We start from the raw sequence: 20,247 nt of genomic DNA, 5'->3' as shown, positions 1-20,247 counted from the left end.
CGGATGCACATTCTCAGAATGGAAGAGAGAGATCTACTTCCATAGGGAAAGGTCCTACAATCTGCATTCCGAAGCACTTTAAGGAAATTACATTTCGAGTTAAGACCTTCCAGCGAAGAAAGAATTTTCTCTCTGTTTCCTACAATATAGTAAATAATTATGGGATAATCTTTTTTTCCATTCTAGCCACAGTTCCTCTTATACTACGAAATTTCCTTACTGCGAAATGTTTTTCTGGTGCCATTTCTGTCTGACTGGGAGTAGCACAATGGGGCATCTCATTTACGCTTACTGCTGTTAGTGCCTCCAGAGTTGATAAAGTCGTGTAATCTCTTACCGTGTATGCAGTGAACAGAACAACATTGTGATAGATGGATCATTCTGAAAGAATTTACTTAATCTAAGTGTAATCCCGAGAGAGAGAGTCTAACAACGAACGTCAGACTGTCAGATATCAGAGATCTACTTATGCATGTAAAATTATACAACCAGCCACTTTTCCCAAAGCCCGTGTCAAACCAAATCCACCCAATCATAGAAGAATTAGAGCCTGATCTCGTTATTGTTTAAGAAGTATTTATTCCAAAGTTAAATCACCTAAAGGTTATATTCCCGTTCGAAAATATATTCACTCCATTCTTAAAAAAACAGGTCAACTGTTGCAATGTGTGGAATTCAGAAAACTGACAACAGAAAATAATATTATTTGGATATTCAGGAAACGTTTCAAAATATTGCAACACAAACGCCTCATAATTCTAGAAAAATATTTTGTGATCAGTAGGAACAGAATAAATTTACATTAAAATTCATTGAATTCATTATAAAGCAAATATATACATATTTGCTTTATAATGAATTCAGGGGTGCAGCAGAGAAGGGATATTCCCTCTGCCTTATTCTCTTCAACTGAACTGAAACCTTTCCTTCATCGTATGTTGACTTCATTATTTATAGAGATGGTTTGAACTTGTTTTTTTCAAACAGATGATGAAAGTGATGCTCCCATAAAACTTTACCTGGCAACTTACTGACCCACAAAGTTGGCTGCACTAGATCGACCTATCAATAAAGTAAAGAAAAAAGTACAAAACTCATTCACAAACGATGCGAAGGAGTAAAAAAAAACAGTGGAATCCTTCCAAAGATACAATCACTAAGAAGTGAAATCATATAAAGACCGGGTTGGTGTGAGAGTTGACTTCCTACCTTCAGCACTTTACTGCTGCTAAGAGCAAGATTCGGAGGGGATAGGGAATCATCAAGACTTCTAACACGTGGTGTCAGAGTGCTGGATGTAAGATAAATGAAGATGGTTAAAGCCATTCACCATTTCTAAGGGAACCTACATTTAAAACCTTTCTAGAGACAGAAAGTGATTACACTTTAAGCTGTATAAAATTGACTAACCTGTTAAACCCGTTATTTTCATAGAATATAATTTAATAACTTTACTCGCCTCAAATACGTACACTGGGTAAATCATCAAAAATTTCTACAGCAGTTTTAGTTTCATCTCTATATGGAAAACAGTCGTGATGTGTATTTCGGACTCTACTTAGAAATAAAGACGATGGATTGAAGGTTCTTCCAGTTCAAGGACGGAAGGAAGGAAAATAACTGCTGTAATGAATGAATTGTTTGTATGCGGCTAATTGGTACCTTAATCTACCAACCATTGAAAAATACTTCGGGTATAAAGTATTCATCTAAAAGGGGCATACACAATACGCCTATAAAATCTCAAAACACATTCAGACAAGGATATTCTGGAAGGAATTAACTACTTCTGAAAGGAACTATAGAACGTTACCCAGGATTGTAAGATAATGAAATTAACTGAGACTTAAAATCAAAATTGAAATTCAAATATCTGTCTGAAACATGAGGAAATTTTGGACAGTAGCAAACGATAACGGATAGAGAGAAATCCCTGGGGAACGATAAACGAAAGAAGGACGGTTTGTTTCTTTGGAGATTTATTAGGTGCATAGGCTTGATTGATTTTGATTGATTTGGTAGTTGTTGGCGCATCGGCTTCTGTGGCCATATTGCACCTCCCAAGGGGTGCATAGGCATCTATGGCCATCGTGCGCCATACGTGTGGTTAGTATGTACGCAATTTCTCCTCGGATAGAGGTAATTGAAAAACTAGTACCAGCAGATTAATTTTTAACAAGTTAAAGGAGGTGTGCATTAACCCTTTTGAGAAATGTAATAATGCTTGAGACTTTTGTTTTATTATCCAAAAGCGGAGTAAGTGTAAAAGGGCCTTCTATTGTGGTTGGAGTCAAAAAGATTCTGGCGTTCTCCTGTATATTTTGTGCATTCGACAAGGATATGTTTCACTGAAAGTATAGTGTTACAGTGATGACACTGAGGGGGCATCTCCCCTCTTAAAAGATAACCATGAGTGATATGTATGACCTATTTGCAGATGAGCCAATATTACTTCCTGTGGTCGGATTGAACTGAAGCTGGAAGGCCATCAGTGTGGTTAGTTATGTATGCAATACATAACTAACCACGCCGATGTTAATTCTTCTCCATCAAGCCAAACCATCGCTCTAGGTTTGGCTTGATGGAAAAGGACAGCAGCGAAACTGTACTTACGTCTACAAGTAGTTTCTCGAGTCGCTGTTCTACATCCAGATTGCTGAAGATAAATAGTTCCATCTAATAGAGCAATTATATTACGTTTAAGCAAAGTAAAAAAGTTATAAAATAATTAGGATTGAGCGCTTTTACCATAGGAACATACTGCTAAGACAAAGTATTTTTGTTTGAAAGGAACTACTGATACCTGTATGAAAGGAAAAATAAATATAAACATAGTTGATTCACGACTGGAAATTACAAAAGATAGTGTCCACATTCGCATAGGAATACACCAACTCATTTTCTTGTTTAATCGTAATTTACTCAATTTTTGATGACACCACGTATGCTTGTTTTATTCTTTGATTTAAAGACACTATATATATTTTAAATATTTTTAAGGTAAGTTGTATTGTTCATCTCTTTTTGAAGAAAAGTTTAACTTTTGTTTTTCTGAACTTGTTTTGTACCTTCCGAAGGTCGGTGTACAGCTTTCTATTGCTGATGTTTTGACAAAGGTTTCTCCAAGTATATTGGCAATTCCGGCAGAATCATTTACATTCTGCCTTTCTCTTTTCATTTACATTCTCCATTCCATGACAGGCAGAGGTGTCGTTTGACATTTGCCACTCAGATTTCTGATTGCTTTCCGAATTTTATGTGTAGGAGTTGCTTGATTGATAGTTGAAATGAAGCGGATCCAGCGTCTAATATATCTCGTCCCAGCCAATCTAATTCAAGATTGGCTATAGTTGGACTATGGCGAAAAATATTCCAAGTTTTGCGTTGCTCTTTTTTAGCCACAAAGTATTCATCACTCCATCAGAATTTTGAGTGTATCGGTAATTTTGAAGAGGATTTCGGTATGGTTTTTTTCTGCTGCATGTAATATCGTTTCTGTGACGTAGTCAACCGCTTCGTCAGTTATGGATTTTTGGATTATTTCAGGGTCGATCTTAGTTATTTTTTTAGGTCTGTCAATCGGCAGACCTAAAAAAAGAAGCCACTGAGCTCCTTTGAGCCACTGTGGAATTTTAGTAGGATGATGAGAGAGCTTATTTAGTAATTCAATTGTTATAGGGAAATGAGCACTATGTAGTGGATCATTGTTTATCGTCCTCTTAAGAGTAGGATACAAGGTTGCTGAACAGATGGACAACTCTATTGCAGTACTTGTTGCTGAACAGATGGACAAGTCTATTGCAGTACTTGTTGCTGAACAGATGGACAAGTCTATTGCAGTACTTGTTGCTGAAGGAAGGTGACCGCATGTAGGTGAACCGTCATTTAGAAGAAGGAGGTTGTTATTGTCTAGGCACTGTTCAATTAGTTTTCTTCTTTGATCGATGTTGTTGTTACTCCATAGTGTGATGACCGTTTAAGTTTCCTAGAATGAGGAAAGGTGTGGGGAGTTGAGCTATAAAATTATTTAGATCATTTTGTTGGAAGGTATAGTTTGGTAGGATGTATAAGGAGCAGATTGTCATATGGATGTTAGCAGCTACTAGGACTGCTATTGCCTCGAGGGGAGAGTTCAGTAAGACCTGTTTGTTAGGAATATGTGGGTTTGTTAAAACAGTTACACCACCATGTGCAATATTCTGATTGGTTCTGTCTTTTCTAAAAATATTTATAGTGAGACAGTTTTTGGTGCATTTTGGGGTTTTAAATACGTCTCTTGAAGGCAGAGACATATTGGTGAGTATTTAGAGGAAAGATCGTATAGGTAATCGATATTAGCAAGAAATCCACGATAATTCCACTATATTATTCTGTTCATTATTTATCTCTTGTTAGACTTTCCGAGCGTTTTCGTGTTGCTGAGGTTTTCTGTTTTTCATTCTTATCTTTCTTTGGTAAGGAGGGCCTTTCTGTGTCCATATCTTCTTCAACAACAATTTGTAGGACAGGGTCATCTGCTGGTTTTTTTTTTCAGTGTCCATTTCTTGTTGGTGACAGGAAGTTAGGTTATGTTTTCCTTTGCGTCCTTGATCGGGGGTGTGGGGGTTTTCGAGTGGTATGGAAATTTTACCACCACTATTGTCCACACATGTGCAGTGGCGATGTTCTGCGAGTTTTACGGTGAAAGAGCAAAACCGCTATATAATCTTGCTCTTGCACTTAAAACTATGGCAACATAAAGAAGATATCATTCCCACAACCACAGACATTTATGGATATTCGCACTAACATTTGCTTGAAAATGAACTTCATTGGTCCACAGAATATTATCTGGCCACATGCCATCGACTTCCATCATTTATAGAAATCACAGAGCAATTTAATTAGACTAAAGAGAAAATCAACTCGTCTTGCTGTCAACACCACACCACATAGATTCAGTAGAACATCTCTGGGTCGAGAATACTGCGGACGTTGAACATGAAATATCAAGCTCCCGTTATTCCATCTTAGCATTAATTGAGTGCTCGTCTGGTCGTGCAACATCGCCATAGCGTGGTCTCTTCAGCATCGGTCGCCCAGACTGGAGGATGTCCTTTAACATGAGTTACAACAAAAAAATGTCATATTTGAGCCACCCCCAAAACCATCTCATCTAACTGTGTGTATTACGATCATGAACTGGTTTTGTTTTCTGGTCGACTTGCTTGTTTTTTCTGGACGAAAAACCCTAGTTTCTAAAAAGAAACCTTGCTATCCACTAGTGAGACCGAATGACTCAGCCACTAAATGATAAAAGCCCATTAAAGTTCCTCGTTTCATTGACGGGATTCGAACCCGGCTCGAATCCACCCGGTGTGGGGAGGGCATTGATTACAACCACTATGATACCCGCGCTAACTAACCTGAGCTACGGATAAGTCATCCGGTTCCTTGAATTTTTTCATTAGTTTTGCGCAGGTCGCTTCAGGAAAGGGGCACTCTTCGTAATTATTTTAAAAGCAGATATTCTCTAAGTGCAGCCATGGGGGTAGATGCTGTTTCGGTAAAAAACTTTACCAAAGACGCACGATCCTTATTTTTAATTTGGAGTACCATTTCAAGGTCTATTGACTACATTCGCCATCAGCATTTTTAAATGCTCTCAGAAGCGCCACAGGAGGCCGTGTGATGAGGTTTTTTTTTTTTTTTTTTTTCATTCTGGGGTAGACAGTTTATTTTCTCTGGTGGAAGTTTCTGAACTTTTATTTTTATTTGTACTTACTCTTTCCACATGCGTTTGACAGTTTCAGCTAAAACTTTCACCTTTCTACTTTTACACTTATCCAGTTGTGACACACTTTAATTATAACCACCCTGTATTTAAATTTCAAGAAAAGTTCGTTACCATTACAATTAAGTTAATTTAGATAAAGTTCTATTCAGCATAAAGATATTCATATTAAAATATTGCTTTTCAGAGTGTATATATATCCCTTCTGAATAAAGTTGCCACCTCTCCGGCTATAAGAATACGATCTTCGAGTTCTGTTGTCATTTCTTTGGGTCATAGAATGGGGTAGAGTCAAAAAAAAAAGTTCCTTTTGAAGTGAATAAAATACCTTTATATATTTATAATTTTGAAATGTAGCTTACAAAGTATTTAATACTTATATCATGTACCACAATGTTTTGGACCACATTGTTCATGATATTATGGTCCAATTCGTCAAAGATTTTGAAAAATCATCTCCAGTTATATTTCTGAATGAACAACAACAAAAAGCTAGAGAAGAGTAGACTAACTTATTGTTCAGTGGTCCCGTTTAGTAAGAAAAATCGCAATTTTTTGGGCTGAAATATTGTCAGCAATAGTAGGAAAAAATCCTTTGCAATAGCTGAGGGAAAATTAATAGGCGATATCCTCCTCACCACGAGGAGGAGATGCAGGAGTACGAAAAACGAATAGGAAAAAAAAAGTCCCAACTTTTGACAAAACTCTATCCTTAATCCTCTTCACCTTCGCCATTTTAGGCAACTTCCTTCTGAAGAAGCAAGAGCAATCACCGTGTATTATGGAACGTCAAGACCATATAAATCTTGCGGAAGTAAGCCGGCCGTGGACTACTGTTTGATGACTTCTTTCATCATGACCTCGCTGCAGGGGGTTAGAAATGTCAATGTAACTTGAAATGATTTCTGGCCTTCTGTAGGAAGAGATCTGACCGACCAGTATTATTAAACGCTAAGAGTTTGTTAGACGTTGGTATCCCGCGGGTTTTTATATTTGCAGTTGAATTAGTTAAACGGTTTTATTATGTAGGAAGTAAAATAAAGTTTGAGCATGGACAAAGGTTTAACTACATAAATTCAAGAAGAATGCATGGGCTGAACCTAGCTGATTTGTGATACTTTTATTATTTAAGGACTCTCTCACAAAAGACGAAAACCTTGTCCTTTCTCGAGAACTTTCAAAGCTTTTTAACGTCGATTAATATATATCCCCAGAGAACAAGGAAGCCAAATTCCCTAAGCTTAAATGGTCAATTTAGTTTGTTATTATTACCTTGAGAAGTATAATATTTTCTAAATTTTTAATCCAGCATTCAAGGGATAAAAAAAGCCATTTTATCATCTCAATAAAACCGAAGTACAACTTCCTTCTTGGATTTCTCTCTTGTGGAAGTGGAGGTAGAAAATAATTCCTTGCACGATATTTCATCTGACTTACACTGTGCTATTTTTAGATTAAAGTCTTCTTCTCCATTTTAGTTTTATTATACAGTAGCTTTCTGTTGCATATTAAGTTAATATGCATATTTTAGAATGGAATATAGAGTTCTCTACTTACTATGGTGGCAGGTGGATGAGTACGCGCAAATGTAGAATAGAATTCCTTCCTTGATACCTTAACGTCCGAACACATCTGTAATGATTGAAACAATAAAATTAAGTATACTGCAATTAAATTCATTTGAAGAAAATTGAATAAATTTATTGATAGTCAAATTAGACATCCTAAAGTCAAATCTATAGCTTTGCACGATATCAGTCAGCCTCAAAACTGTTTAGCTAAGTATCAATTTTGATATACACATGTGGCGCAGCTGAAAGTGTTTTTAGATCATTTCCAGAAGTAATTTCTAATAGTAAAAGATCTTGTTTTTTTTTCGTTTATTGATATTTATTGTTAAATATAATTTTATAATGTTTATTTATACAGTTTAAAATTTAAAGTTATATATATATATATATATATATATATATTTGAATGAAAATGCATCCACGCCAAATTCTCAAGAACAAGCAAAAAGAACAGATTTTTCTTTTTATGTCGAAGTCGATGATTCACATACATTAATTATAAACGCAATTAACCAAGGTTCCGGGAATCTGAGATGACAATCTACCGCATAATTAATGGACATATAATTTCCTCTAGTAATTTTCTCAGTTGTATTGATATCCTCAATAAAATGGCTTTTTGGCTTAATTTCACTATCATTACGTATATTCTGTACTTATCTTGCATTTTAATGTAATTTACAAGGCTATCCCTGTGCTACAATTCGAACACTGTGGGAACTCTTAACTACCATTCTTTGTTATTCAATACGTGCACAAAAGGTATTGTTCAATTGTGTTTTATAGAAAATCCCAATTATCTCTTGAGTCCCATAATCAATCTAGAAATAATAAAAACGAACTTCATTGAATTTTTCGGATCTGTAAACGTTCGAAATGTCATTTTGCACTTCAGATTTTATATTATCAACCCGTTAATATTAAGTTGGAGACCATTTCAACTAATATTGGTTAAGGGTTTTTTGAAGCACCATACAATAACTAAAAAATGAAGTATAGTTTTTTTTTTAAGATGTTATATCTGAAGAAAATATTTCCTAAGGATTCAGATACTGCGTAAAAGATGCACAACAGAATTGATTATAATACAATATAAAAAGAATCGCTTGGCCGTTTCTGTACCCTCTGACAATTCACAGTCGTCTTCGATCGAAAGGCAAACATTTTAATTATTTGGAATTGCTATTTGGAAACACTTGCTGTTTGCTTAAATATTGTTCTTTATTAAATAACCTAACCGAATAAAGGATCATGATGATGTGTTAGAGATGGACAAAAACTTGCTTTTTAAGTAGATAACTGGACTGCATGAAGAGAAGAACGTAAAGGTCAACGTTACTCCAGATCGAATGAAAGTTCATCTGGGTATTGGTGGAAGCATGAACTCTTAGGCAAAGTCTAGCAAACTGAGTTGGTGAGTAGCGAAGACTTTCTTGAAATTTACATTATGCAAACTAATGACTAGTATTATTTCAAATTTTCAAGCAATTCGAGTAAGGGTTTGAGAACTTTACCTCATCATCTTTTTTTTGTTGCTTTCTTTTAAACTAACCTCATATTTGATTTTCAGTTATTAATAGTTGTGTACCTTCTATTTAATATGTGCCTAATATTTCAGTTTTATTTTATTAAAAACACTCAGTTATCACTGAACTGACTACACCATCCGCAATGGACTGTGCCGTATAACTCACAGTATAAAAAGCCAAAGAGCTTCGTATACCAGAGCAGTGGTAATTTTCGTCTAGTTATACAAGTCAATGTGATAAAGTAGCAGTGTCAAGGGACATTATAAAGATGTCAAGGAGTTTTAAAAGGGCATGATTGTGAGAGCTCGTGATTTGGGAGTTTCCATATCTGAAAGGGTACATCTTGTCCATTGCTCACTGCCCACTGTAGTCAAAGTGTACAAATAATGGTGTTGAACTGGTTAAACCATCTACTGCCAACAGAACTGTAAAGGATTACGCAAGGTAGATGTTCGGGGTTAGTGAAGGGTGCAATGGAAGTCACTGTGCGACAGCTGACATCACAATAGAATATGGTGAATGCAAGAATCATATCCCAAATGATAATGCGCTGCACATTTACTTATGGGAATCCACAGCAGACGACCCAAGAGACACCCTCTCCCCACTACTGATCATCATCGACGGCGAGTGCTTTGGTGTCAACAACACGCTGGTTGGACAGCGGACGACTGGAAACGAGTGTGATAGTAGGATGAGTTCAAATACCTGGTGCAACACGCCGACGTTCATCTTCCTGTGTGACATAAGCAACACGAGTCCTTGGACCTATCGTGCATGGTGTATACTATCCAAGCGGTGGTTGCTTAATATGCGGCACGTTTTGCTGTCAAGGTCTAGGAACCCCTCGTGTGTATGGACAAGCATTTCGCTGGTGAGGTCTACTGGCAGCTCTTAGGATATCATGAATACCCTGCCATACTGCATTTTTTCTCCGCCAAAAACGGGTTCTTCGAAGACGATAAATGTACCTTATCAATGGACCCGAGATGTGTACCAGTGGTTCGAGGAAAAAAGTGAAGCTATCACCTATCTTGATTGGCCTCCAAATTCGCATGACCTCAATTCTCACTTCTCCTTCCAAAACAACCTGCACTTGTCGGATATTTTTTAAGGGAAGTAAGGCGTGTGGACACGCATCCATTATCTATTCCGATATTGTGGAATTCCTTGCAGGCAGTATGGCTGCAGATCCTACGGACTTATTCAGATATATAGTGGAGTCAATTCCGAGGCGAATAGCAGCTGTTATCTGTGCAATTTGTGGCCCAATAGCGTATTAGCTAGGTGGTCATAGTTCAGTGATTTGGAAGTATATATCAGTTATGAAAAATAAGTGTCTTCCGAGGATGGCACAAAAAAAAGTTCTGTGAGGTCCAAGAGCAGCGGCTACACATTGCTGCTATAGGAGGACATACCACACCTTCATGCTCATATGCAACTCCATGAAATTGCACTGCTCTTGTGGAGAGTACGGATTATTACCTTCTTTATACATGCATAAAGAAGAAAATGCATTGCTCAGAAAGAAGTTACACTCTTTATTTTACTTAGTTCATATTTCCTAAAAAAATAGAAGAAACAGCTTAAAATATTATTCAATTATTTATGAAATAATAGAATACTCTACGTTAAAGAGGCTAACAATAAAATTGCAGCTTATATAATTAACAGTCATGTATTGTATAAAGTGAAAAAGGCGTTATTATACAGGTGTCTCAAAAATACACAGCATAACTTCAGGAATGAGTTCCTCATATGTAGACAATAAAAATATTTTATATCAACATAGTTCCGGAAATGCTTGGTTTCCGAATTTTGAAGGTCTGTCTATGGCACTTAACTGTTCACATCACCTTATAGTAATTGATCAAAATGTCCACCTTCTACCCGAAAACAGGCCTCGCATCGACGTCTGATGGACTCGCGAAGACGATGCCAAATTCCTGGCATGTTTCTTATTGTTTCACAACCTGCCACAATTCGATTGCGGAGGGTTTCCACATCAGCTACCAGAGTCGAATACACCAATGACTTCAAATGGCACACAAGAAGAATTTTAGTGGGTTTAAACCAGCTGAGCGTGCAGGCCAGGCAGTTGGTCCACCTCTACCTATCCACTGACCAGGAAACCTTCGATTCAGGTAATTGCGGGCTAGGTGACTGAAATGTGCGGGAGCGCCATTGTGCATGAAGTGTGCTTGTTGACGAATGATCAGTGGCGTGTCGTCCAAGAAATCAGGCTTGTTGTCTTCCAGAAAGTTTCTGTACGCCTGCCCTGTGAGTTTGTTTGGAAGTACATGGGGTCCAAATAACTTAACACCAAAAACACCCACCCAGATGTTGAGAGGCTGAACCGCTGTTGGTGAGGTGATGGAAGAATTGCATGTGGGTTTTCCTCAGCCCATACATGCTGATTGTGAAAGTTTTGGATTCCGTCCTGTATGAACTGTGCTTCATCTGTGAATATCACTAAGGCAGGAAAGTGAGGAGTTGTACCACACTGCTGCAAGAACCACTGGCAGAACATTACTCGTGCAGGGTAATCTGCTGGTGACAAGGCCTGTACCCGTTGCAGATGGTAAGGATACAGTTGGTGTTATCGCAACAATTTCCAAATAGTGGAACGTTGAATAGCCAGTTGCATTGCTATTCTGCGTGTGCTGATTCCAGGAGTGGCATGCACAACATCCAAAATCTCCTCCTCTACTTCAGAAGTCGTAGATCTTGGTCGTCCTCTGTCGGCAGCACGAGGTGTAAAGGTCCCATCTTCACAAAGGCGGTGATGGACACGTTCAAACGTTTTCTTGTCTGGACATCTTCGTTCTGGGAACCTTTCGTGGTACAAACGACGAGCCTCCAGAGCATTGCCGTCCGCCAAACCGTACATAAAGTGCATATCCGCTTGCTCCTGATTTGAGTACATGGTCGGAATGGAAAACCACCAAATTATGTCAGTACCTTGTGATGAAGGAAATCGCCTACGGGAGATAAGACATTCTGGTTAATAACTCGGGAACCAAGCATTTCCGGGACTATGTTGATATAAAATATTTTTATTGTCTACATATGAGGAACTCATTCCTGAAGTTATGCCGTGTATTTTTGAGACACCCTGTATAATCTACTCTTAACTGCTTAGTCTGGTCGTGAATGTCATGAAAGATGATGATGCCATTAAGAAGTTGGCTGTTTTCGTTGAAATTATACGACGATTTTCTTTTAAACATTAACAGCAGCCTGTGATGTTTGGGAGCAACTCGGTTGCTCTTTATCTCGCAAGTTGCTTCTTTCCTCAATCTACCGATTCCACCGTTACGAATATTTCTTGCAAACATCATCTGTTCGCCACATACAAACATAATTTCCTTGTGGATTTCTATGCTTTCTTTCCTTTAGCACAAAAACGCTACAAGTTACATTTCTAGATTACTACTGTTTACTTTCCGATTGATTCACACACAAATAAGGTGCGCACCGTTAAATTTAAGTACACTGCTAGACAAAATTAACAGAACAAAATGTTTTTCATGAATATTTTATTGTGATATTCTGCCATACAAATTCCGAGAATCCAGCAGAAATCAATATACCAGCGTACATAGCCCCACATTTTGCAAATTATTCATGCCTATGAAAACACGGGTTGGGACTGCATTCCCGTTTCTTGGCTTACTCGGTGGGATAGCCACACCTCTAGTACTCAGGATGGCAGGTCATCATCGTTTAGATGATTCTTTGAGAGGGCAGGACATTGGACGATTTGAAAGAGGGCAGTCGCAGGTGGTACGATGGTTTAGACTGTCACGCATTGTCGTCTCGGGCATTATAGAAGCAGTTTCAGGAGACAGGAACCATTACAAGGACCATTAGGTAGCCCGAGGGCAACGTCAACCGGAGAAGCCCGCTATCTGGCTCTAACAGCAAGACGAACCCTACAAGGTTCTGTTATCAACTGTCTCTTGAGGTTGTCACCTCAGTATATCATGAATACCCTGCCATATTGCATTTTTTCTCCGACAAAAACGGGTTCTTCGAAGACGATAAATGCGCCTTGTCAATGGACCCGAGCTGTGTACCAGTGGTTTGAGGAATATAGTGAAGCTATCACCTATCTTGGTTGGCCTCCAAATTCGCATGACCTCAATCCTCACTTCTCCCTCCAAAACAACCTATATCTGCCAGATATTTTGGAAGGGTAGTGAGCGTGTGGACACGCATCCATCATTTATTCCAAACTGTGGAATTCCTTGCAGGCAGTACGGCTGCATTTCCAGCCGGACTGTGTTAAGAAGGCGTAATTGAAGTGTACTCTACGCAAGGAAGCCGGTGGTCTCTATTCCATTAAAACCTGGTGTATGGATGAAACCTTGGAGACCGCCATACAAACACAAATACCAAAAATCCCGTTAACCCTAAACTACTGCACAGCTCCTCGAAACCGGTGCCATGAAGATGGAGCCCTGGAAAATGGGATACGGTTCTGTTCTGTGAGTCCCATTTTAGCCTACAAACAGATTCTAGACGTTATTTCATTTGAAGGACGAAGGAAACTGTAGTTCTGTCCGTCCAACATCACATAAAGAGACACGCAAGGTGGAGACGGTGTTCTCGTGTGGGGCGGAATAATGATCAACAGCGGTACTCCTTTTCATGTTTTTGATAGGACTACTGTAACTGCGCAGATGTACCAAGAACATTTCCTCGAACCCTATATGCGACTCTTTAGGGATGTGGTTGGCCCAGATTTTCTTTTCATGCCCTACAACGCCACTGCACATAGAGTTCAAATGGAGGAAGATTGAATATCTTGAAACTGAAGATATCCAACGACTGCCGTGGCCAACACGATCACAGATTTAGATCCGGTCTAACATATGTGGGCCGCCCTCAGGCGTCACATTGCACGCCGACAACCAACTCCTTGTTCACTTGGTGAGCTTAGGTAACAGATTGGTGGGTGGAAGAATGGGGTTTGTTGCTACAAAATCTCATTGACACCCTTAAATCGAGCATGATTCACTGCTGTCAGGCCTTTTTATAGCCGTTGGAGGGATCTTACGGCGTACTTATGTCATGTGACCATATTTTCAAGCATCATATACCGACGTTTGTAATGTGGCCTTTTGGTAATTCTTATACAACCCTTATAAATGATACTTCCTTCTGTCATATCATTTTATCGTTATTCTATGAGACACTACTACCATTCTACATTTATTCCAGCTTCATCATAAGCATCACGAGTTACACAAAGTTTTCTACGCGTTCTGTTAATTTTGTCGAGCAGTGTACTTTAAGTGAAAATAAACCGAAAGGAAGAAAATGAACAATAATAAAATATTACTTTTCACACACACTACATTCAGGGGATTACATAATGCATGATATCCGTAATACTTGGAAGTAGTAGGCAAAAACCTGTCGGTGTATAATTTATCGGTTGTATGACTTCAAGGTTTATCTGATGGCATTAACAATCCTCACGTCCGGCTAACCATTAATGATCGTATATTACGAAATATTAAATCAATCAATCAGTCACTTTTTGTTTAACATAACTGATGCGTTTTTGGCATAATTGCAAGACGATTCCCAAGGGTAAATTTTCATTTGCCCTTGGAAATCCGTCTGGAATTTTGGGAGTATTTCGAAATGAAGGAACTCATTTTCTTGTAAGCGGTATTAAAATTATATTTACCTCATCATAAATTTCCTTATACACAAAAACAAAATTCAATTATAAAGAAAAGTAGAAAACTCAGCCTCTTTCACAGGAAATTTAGTTATATGTAACTTTAATTATTGCTTTTCTGATACTAGGAAACTGTTATTTGTCACATTCAGAATAAAGCACGTATTTCTTTCCTGCTAATTAAGTTGACAGTTTTCCTTAAGCAATCCTAAAACCGATCAAAGGAACATTAGGATTGGTTCGGAAAATATTCCAGTATGACTACACTATTTATATTATAATAATTTTAATCCATTGCTCACTAATCACAGGACCGACCATCTATAAAGCCGTAGAAGGGTGCTGACAGAACTCTTTGCATGAATTTATAATTTAATTACAAAAATTATCCATGAAATTAGCCATCAAAAAGATTAAATGACAGTAGAATCGTGTCAAAATTTGCAGCAAGCAGATATCAGAAATGATACAACACAGAACAAAATTTATTTACTTGTGCGTATTCGAAGAATGATATCAAATTTCAAACTATTGCATAATATAGTTGCATCTCACATACATCTACTCTAACTACATTTTCCTTTTATGTTCTGTACGTGCCACAAAACAGAGGACTCAGTCACAAGAATACTTTATGCATATAGCCATGCTATTCACTTTAATTAGACGCACCTGCCCTGTATAAATTGCGTATAATAAAATGCTATTTCCTGTCCAAATGAGATTCAGTTTGCAATCCTGCCTTGAGGTAATGTGATTGCATCTGGCATAAAAGGAAAACGGCACGTATACAAATCCCCCAGAAACAATTCAGCATCTCGGATAATCCTGTTTCTGTGAATTTTCTGGTTCTATATTTTCGAGAAAAATTTATTGGGCAATTTGAATTTAAACTAATGGAATTTGAATTGAGTTGAGATTACTCTAAAATCTTCCCCAACTAAATACATTGTTCGAGTATCAAGAAACATGAATATTTGCTCCTGAATAACAGACGGCAGAAGATTTAAAATTTATTTCAATCTTATATAAAAATATTAAGCAATATAAATATGGGAGTAAGTCAAACATTTTTTTTCAAATACACTTTCACTAATATTTTAAACGTAGAAAGCCGAAATTTTTTTTTTATCTAAGTGAAGGTGTTTCCTGCATGTACAATAAATTTGTTAGATTATTAGTCTGTCATTTGTGGTTTCGAATCATTAATAATAACAAGGTGTTAAGATTAATGACTGTCAAATGATACTCTTAAGCTTTGAGGAAACAGCTGAAATATGACTGTCTATACATCCATGACAAATTATAATTAAGTGGCAGAACACGGCGAGAAAAAAGTTGAACAGTTCAGTTCTAAAGGTTGGCGCATTACCACAAAGATGTTACTGACAAATTGGGTAGAAATCATATAAATGGCACAGTCCATAATGATTCCAACACAAGTAAACTGTTAGTTGTAACTACAAGCACTATGCCAATGGCAATTACCCAGGGGCGCCTGTCCCCTGTGACTTTTAAACCTTCGCCCTTTCCCTTACTTCTCCTAAACTAGGATAGATTAATTTTCCCTGTCAATCCACTCAAATTCATTCCCCTTTTAATCCTATCTTCTCCTATACCCCTCTTTTCTTGTTCTAATTTTTTTTTAACTTGGTTTCCGTCAGGAAGTTCAGGCAACCCTGGCGGAGGCCAGCCTGGTTCACCTCCCAGTGATGGTGGCGGAAAACGTTAGTTTTCCCTAGGGGCACTGCGGCCCAGCAGCCAGACACAGAACAACAGAACATAGCGCTACTCTGACACAAATCAGACACTACATGTTTTTCTGGTTTTTACAGAGAATCTGTAATTCTTCACAAAGTACTATGGCGCAGATGTGGGAAGCCACCGGTGGTGCCTTCCCCAGAACACTATGCTAGTTGCAACTAGAGGAAGACTATCCCCCATACTCTCACTTCTTTTTTATTGGTCATCTTCAGGAAGCTTAGGCGACCCTGGCAGAGACCACTCAGAACGAGGGACCTCCTGGCTCCCTTCCACGTGATGGTGGCGGGAAACGTGGAGTCCCACTAGGGACTCTGTGGCCAAGTGTCCAGAAGAACAAATAAAGAAATAACGTAACACATTATACTACATAAACCACACCACACACTTTTTTTTTGAGGAGAATCAGCGACTACGGCCATATTGCTCCGTGTATATTTGTCTGTACATTGCGTGTTCTGTGGTCGAATTTTCTGTTTTGCTGGACGAAAAACCAAGTTTCCTGGAGAAAAAACCATGCAACCCTCGCCTGAGACCGACTAACTCAGTCACGTTGTGAAAAAGGCCCATAAAAATTCAACGGTCTTTGACGTGACTCGAACTCAGGCCTTTTCCACCTGGTGTGGGTTGGATAGCGATCCCACCGAGGGCTGACTACTCACGAGGTTGCCTGCGGACCGCAGACAACTCCTCCAAAACATAAGGAAAGGTTTCACTCATTTTTTCACTTATATGTAAAGAGAAATAGCGACCATCTCTTCTCTTGTTGGATCGTGCGGGAACTGCTGTCATCCACTGGTTTTATACTGTCCAGTGATCTTCACCACCGTAAGTGATTATAGGGGACTGCTGCACCCATACGACTTGCGCTTCTTCCTAAGGGAGTTGGTAATATTACATTTAGTTTAGTACGCGCATAGTCGGGCCCGCCTCCTCGCGGTGTGGAAGGGTACTGGGAAGCAGCATTCTGAAGATCGCTGCTTCCTGGTAGCTAATCGTCCAGAAACATCTAAACAACACAACTCACACACTATGCAACATAGCATTGCACTCATTTCTGGCCATTGTACAGACTTTTGTATATCATTGCAGAGAATCATGGTGGATATGAACAAACGTTTAGGGGCCTCCTTACATAAGACACAACACATGTCCACATGCTATCGTTAGATCAGAATAGACGTGTCGTGTCGAAATAAAATTGTTAAATATAGATAACACCGAAAATAAAGAAATGAACTAAGATAAGGCTTCTTCCTTCTTAATAATTCAGAGAACACAGGTATCGAAACCACTTTATCAAAATAACAGTTTGCGTAAGTATTACTGATGTATTATTAGTAACACAATTCACTTATAATACATGCGCTATTAGTGTGCATAAGTAATCTGGCTATTTTTATGGAAGTTCGAACTTGACGTTCACATGTGATTTTGAACAAACTTATTATTCAATTATAAACATATTTCAAAATGGATATACGTCATTATGGCTCCATGATGAGTATCATAAAATGTTTTTTTCTTATTTTTGTATTTTATGTCATAATCAGAAATTTAGAATATGCAAAATTGTATCCTGCCGTATTCATAGATAAATATCTAACTTTGTTTCAGAAATTTCGTCCACAACTCTTGCTGGCCAAACGTAAACTTTCTTCCAAACTAGTTCTAAGAGATATCGCTACACCTTTCTTGCACTATATCTTACTTTAAAGATAAATAAATTGTAAATATCGTTTAATTCTTGTTCACTGTGATACCTGTTATTCTAATATCATATGGACCTAGTTCTATGTTCATTCCACATCGTTTAAGCTGCTAATGTCAATGGTACCTAACTTGATGGTAGTTCCCGTCACATATTTAGCGCTCTATGTCCCGGTTCCCGGACCTTACTGAACAAAGAACTCCTAAGTTGACATGAGCTTAATCCTAACACACAGTGATTAAATTTCATACTATAATTTATCCAACGTGGTTGGATAATTTATAGGCTGAAATTATATACGCCATCCTCGATCGTTCGTTCAGTGGCCTCATAGCTGGTTCCCCATCTTCATTTCACCACGAGAGGATGAGATATGGGCAATGGCTCTACACTCCCAACTGCTTAATTAAATACTAAAAACTAGTTCATGAAATAAAAATAAACTGCTCAACTGAATCATAACAGCACTCTGATTTCGGGTATATTTGAAAATATAGGTTATGTCAAATGTCCTAAACAAATAATAATTATGAATAAAAAAATCAATAAACACGATTAAACCACTCATTAATATACTCTGAGATCAAACTGGTAGCGTCAAGGTAGCTTCAGAAAGCACACGAAGTCTCGGTCAAGGAATTTTAGAATGTGGTGCCTCTCTTTATGAAGCAGCATAAAATCTCTAAACATCCTATGAGAATCATCTACGTGATCTGGTTTTTACTTTATTTAGAGAAGTAGACAACATTTATTTCTAAATAAAGGTTTTATTTAGTTTTTATTTCAGTTTTTCATCAGATTATATATTTTTAATTCTCTGTTGTCAGTGATTGAAGAACTGAAATTCTCTTTAATCAAAATTCTTCTGGATTTTACTGAACGGTTCCACTAATACTGCTCCCAATAAACAATCAAACAAAAGTGAAAATTAGTACACCAAATATAAGAATATAAATCCAATTCTATAAGATTAAAAATAAAATATATTTTTATCCCATGAACCCAATACATTTCCAAATATCAGCTTGAACACGCTAGTATTAGCGTATTTGGAAAATGAAGACAGACTAAAAACAGATATGAAATAAGAAGAAAATAAATCGATTACCATTCCAGGTCAATAGACTATCGATAGTGTCTAAGGGCGCTGAAATTCGGTAATCAAACAGCAGCCTAAATAACATAACTGCCCATTAACTGTTACAAAAAATCGACAAGAATGGACAATCTGAACCGAATTTCAGAACAACTAATTAATGATTTTTGCAGCCTTTCTGGTCTCTTTATGTCTCACGAACTAATGGTCATAATTATTTCTCTGCTACTTTTTATAATTCTTATATTACTTCTTACAATGTCTTATAATATAATGTTATGCCTGAATTGATTTTCCTAGCAACAAACATCAACTCCTCTTCACTGCAAACGTCTCACTTATAACCAGTATTTTCAGTTTCTGTTTTCTCAATTCACCTAGAAAAAAATTGGTGACGCCCATGTCGGCACACGCTAGTTTCACATTAAACGATTTTAAATACGGTGGTGGATCTTTTTGCATTTTTTGACATTGGCCCAAATTCGTAGTTAAGCTACAGACAGCGTATGTTATAAAACTGCATCTGCCAATTATTTCCACATCCGTTGTACACGTTGGGTTTAGCTGCAGACTACCCCTTCCCCTCTTTACAGGACTAAAACGTATTTTACGGGAAAAGCATTTATTTATTGATGATGCAATCGGTTCTGCAATAGGAACATGATTTTCTAAGCCCGGTTTTTATAAGCAATGCAAACTCAAGGTCGTGCATCTCTGTCAGGAGTTGTGTAACGAAGGGGATAACACGTGTGCAGAATTTTCAATTTTTACATCCATTACGAGTTAGTGCAGGAGAGTAACTTCTGCTTATTATTGTTCTTAGTGTATTATTATAATAATTCAGAGTGAATAAAAGTACAGGTACAAGAACTCGTATTTGAAATACGAAACTCAGTCTGAGTATAATTATACTTAATTCGATGTTTCTCATATCAAGATATGCGAACGTTTGAGTGGCATGAAAAGGGAAAAGAAATAAACTATCGAAACTTCCACTGAACAGTTAACTAGCCATTATTATACCAATATAAGGACATCTAATTATCGTGGGATAATAATCACTAGTTAACTTTAATCAGAAACAGCCAACTAAATGAGCGACGCTTTTAAA

At 37.6% G+C, this 20,247-nt stretch overlaps 1 protein-coding gene across 1 annotated transcript in view; it reads right to left on the bottom strand.

The window, feature by feature from the left end:
* Positions 1–20,247, bottom strand: part of LOC150076444 (receptor-type guanylate cyclase Gyc76C-like) — a 303,616-nt gene that overhangs the window by 87,325 nt on the left and 196,044 nt on the right. The window contains exon 2 of the mRNA XM_090387981.1: positions 7,331–7,405. Within this exon, the coding sequence (XP_090244107.1) occupies positions 7,331–7,405 (75 nt within the window). The remainder of the gene's footprint in view (positions 1–7,330; positions 7,406–20,247) is intronic.

The sequence above is a fragment of the Mastigoproctus giganteus genome, chromosome 13 (assembly GCF_048544385.1).
Source record: "Mastigoproctus giganteus isolate SK-2022 chromosome 13, ASM4854438v1, whole genome shotgun sequence".
In the NCBI taxonomy this organism is placed as follows: Eukaryota; Metazoa; Arthropoda; class Arachnida; order Uropygi; family Thelyphonidae; genus Mastigoproctus; species Mastigoproctus giganteus.
The sequence above is the reverse complement of the archived record's forward strand: the minus strand, read 5'-3'. Positions and strand labels throughout refer to the sequence as shown.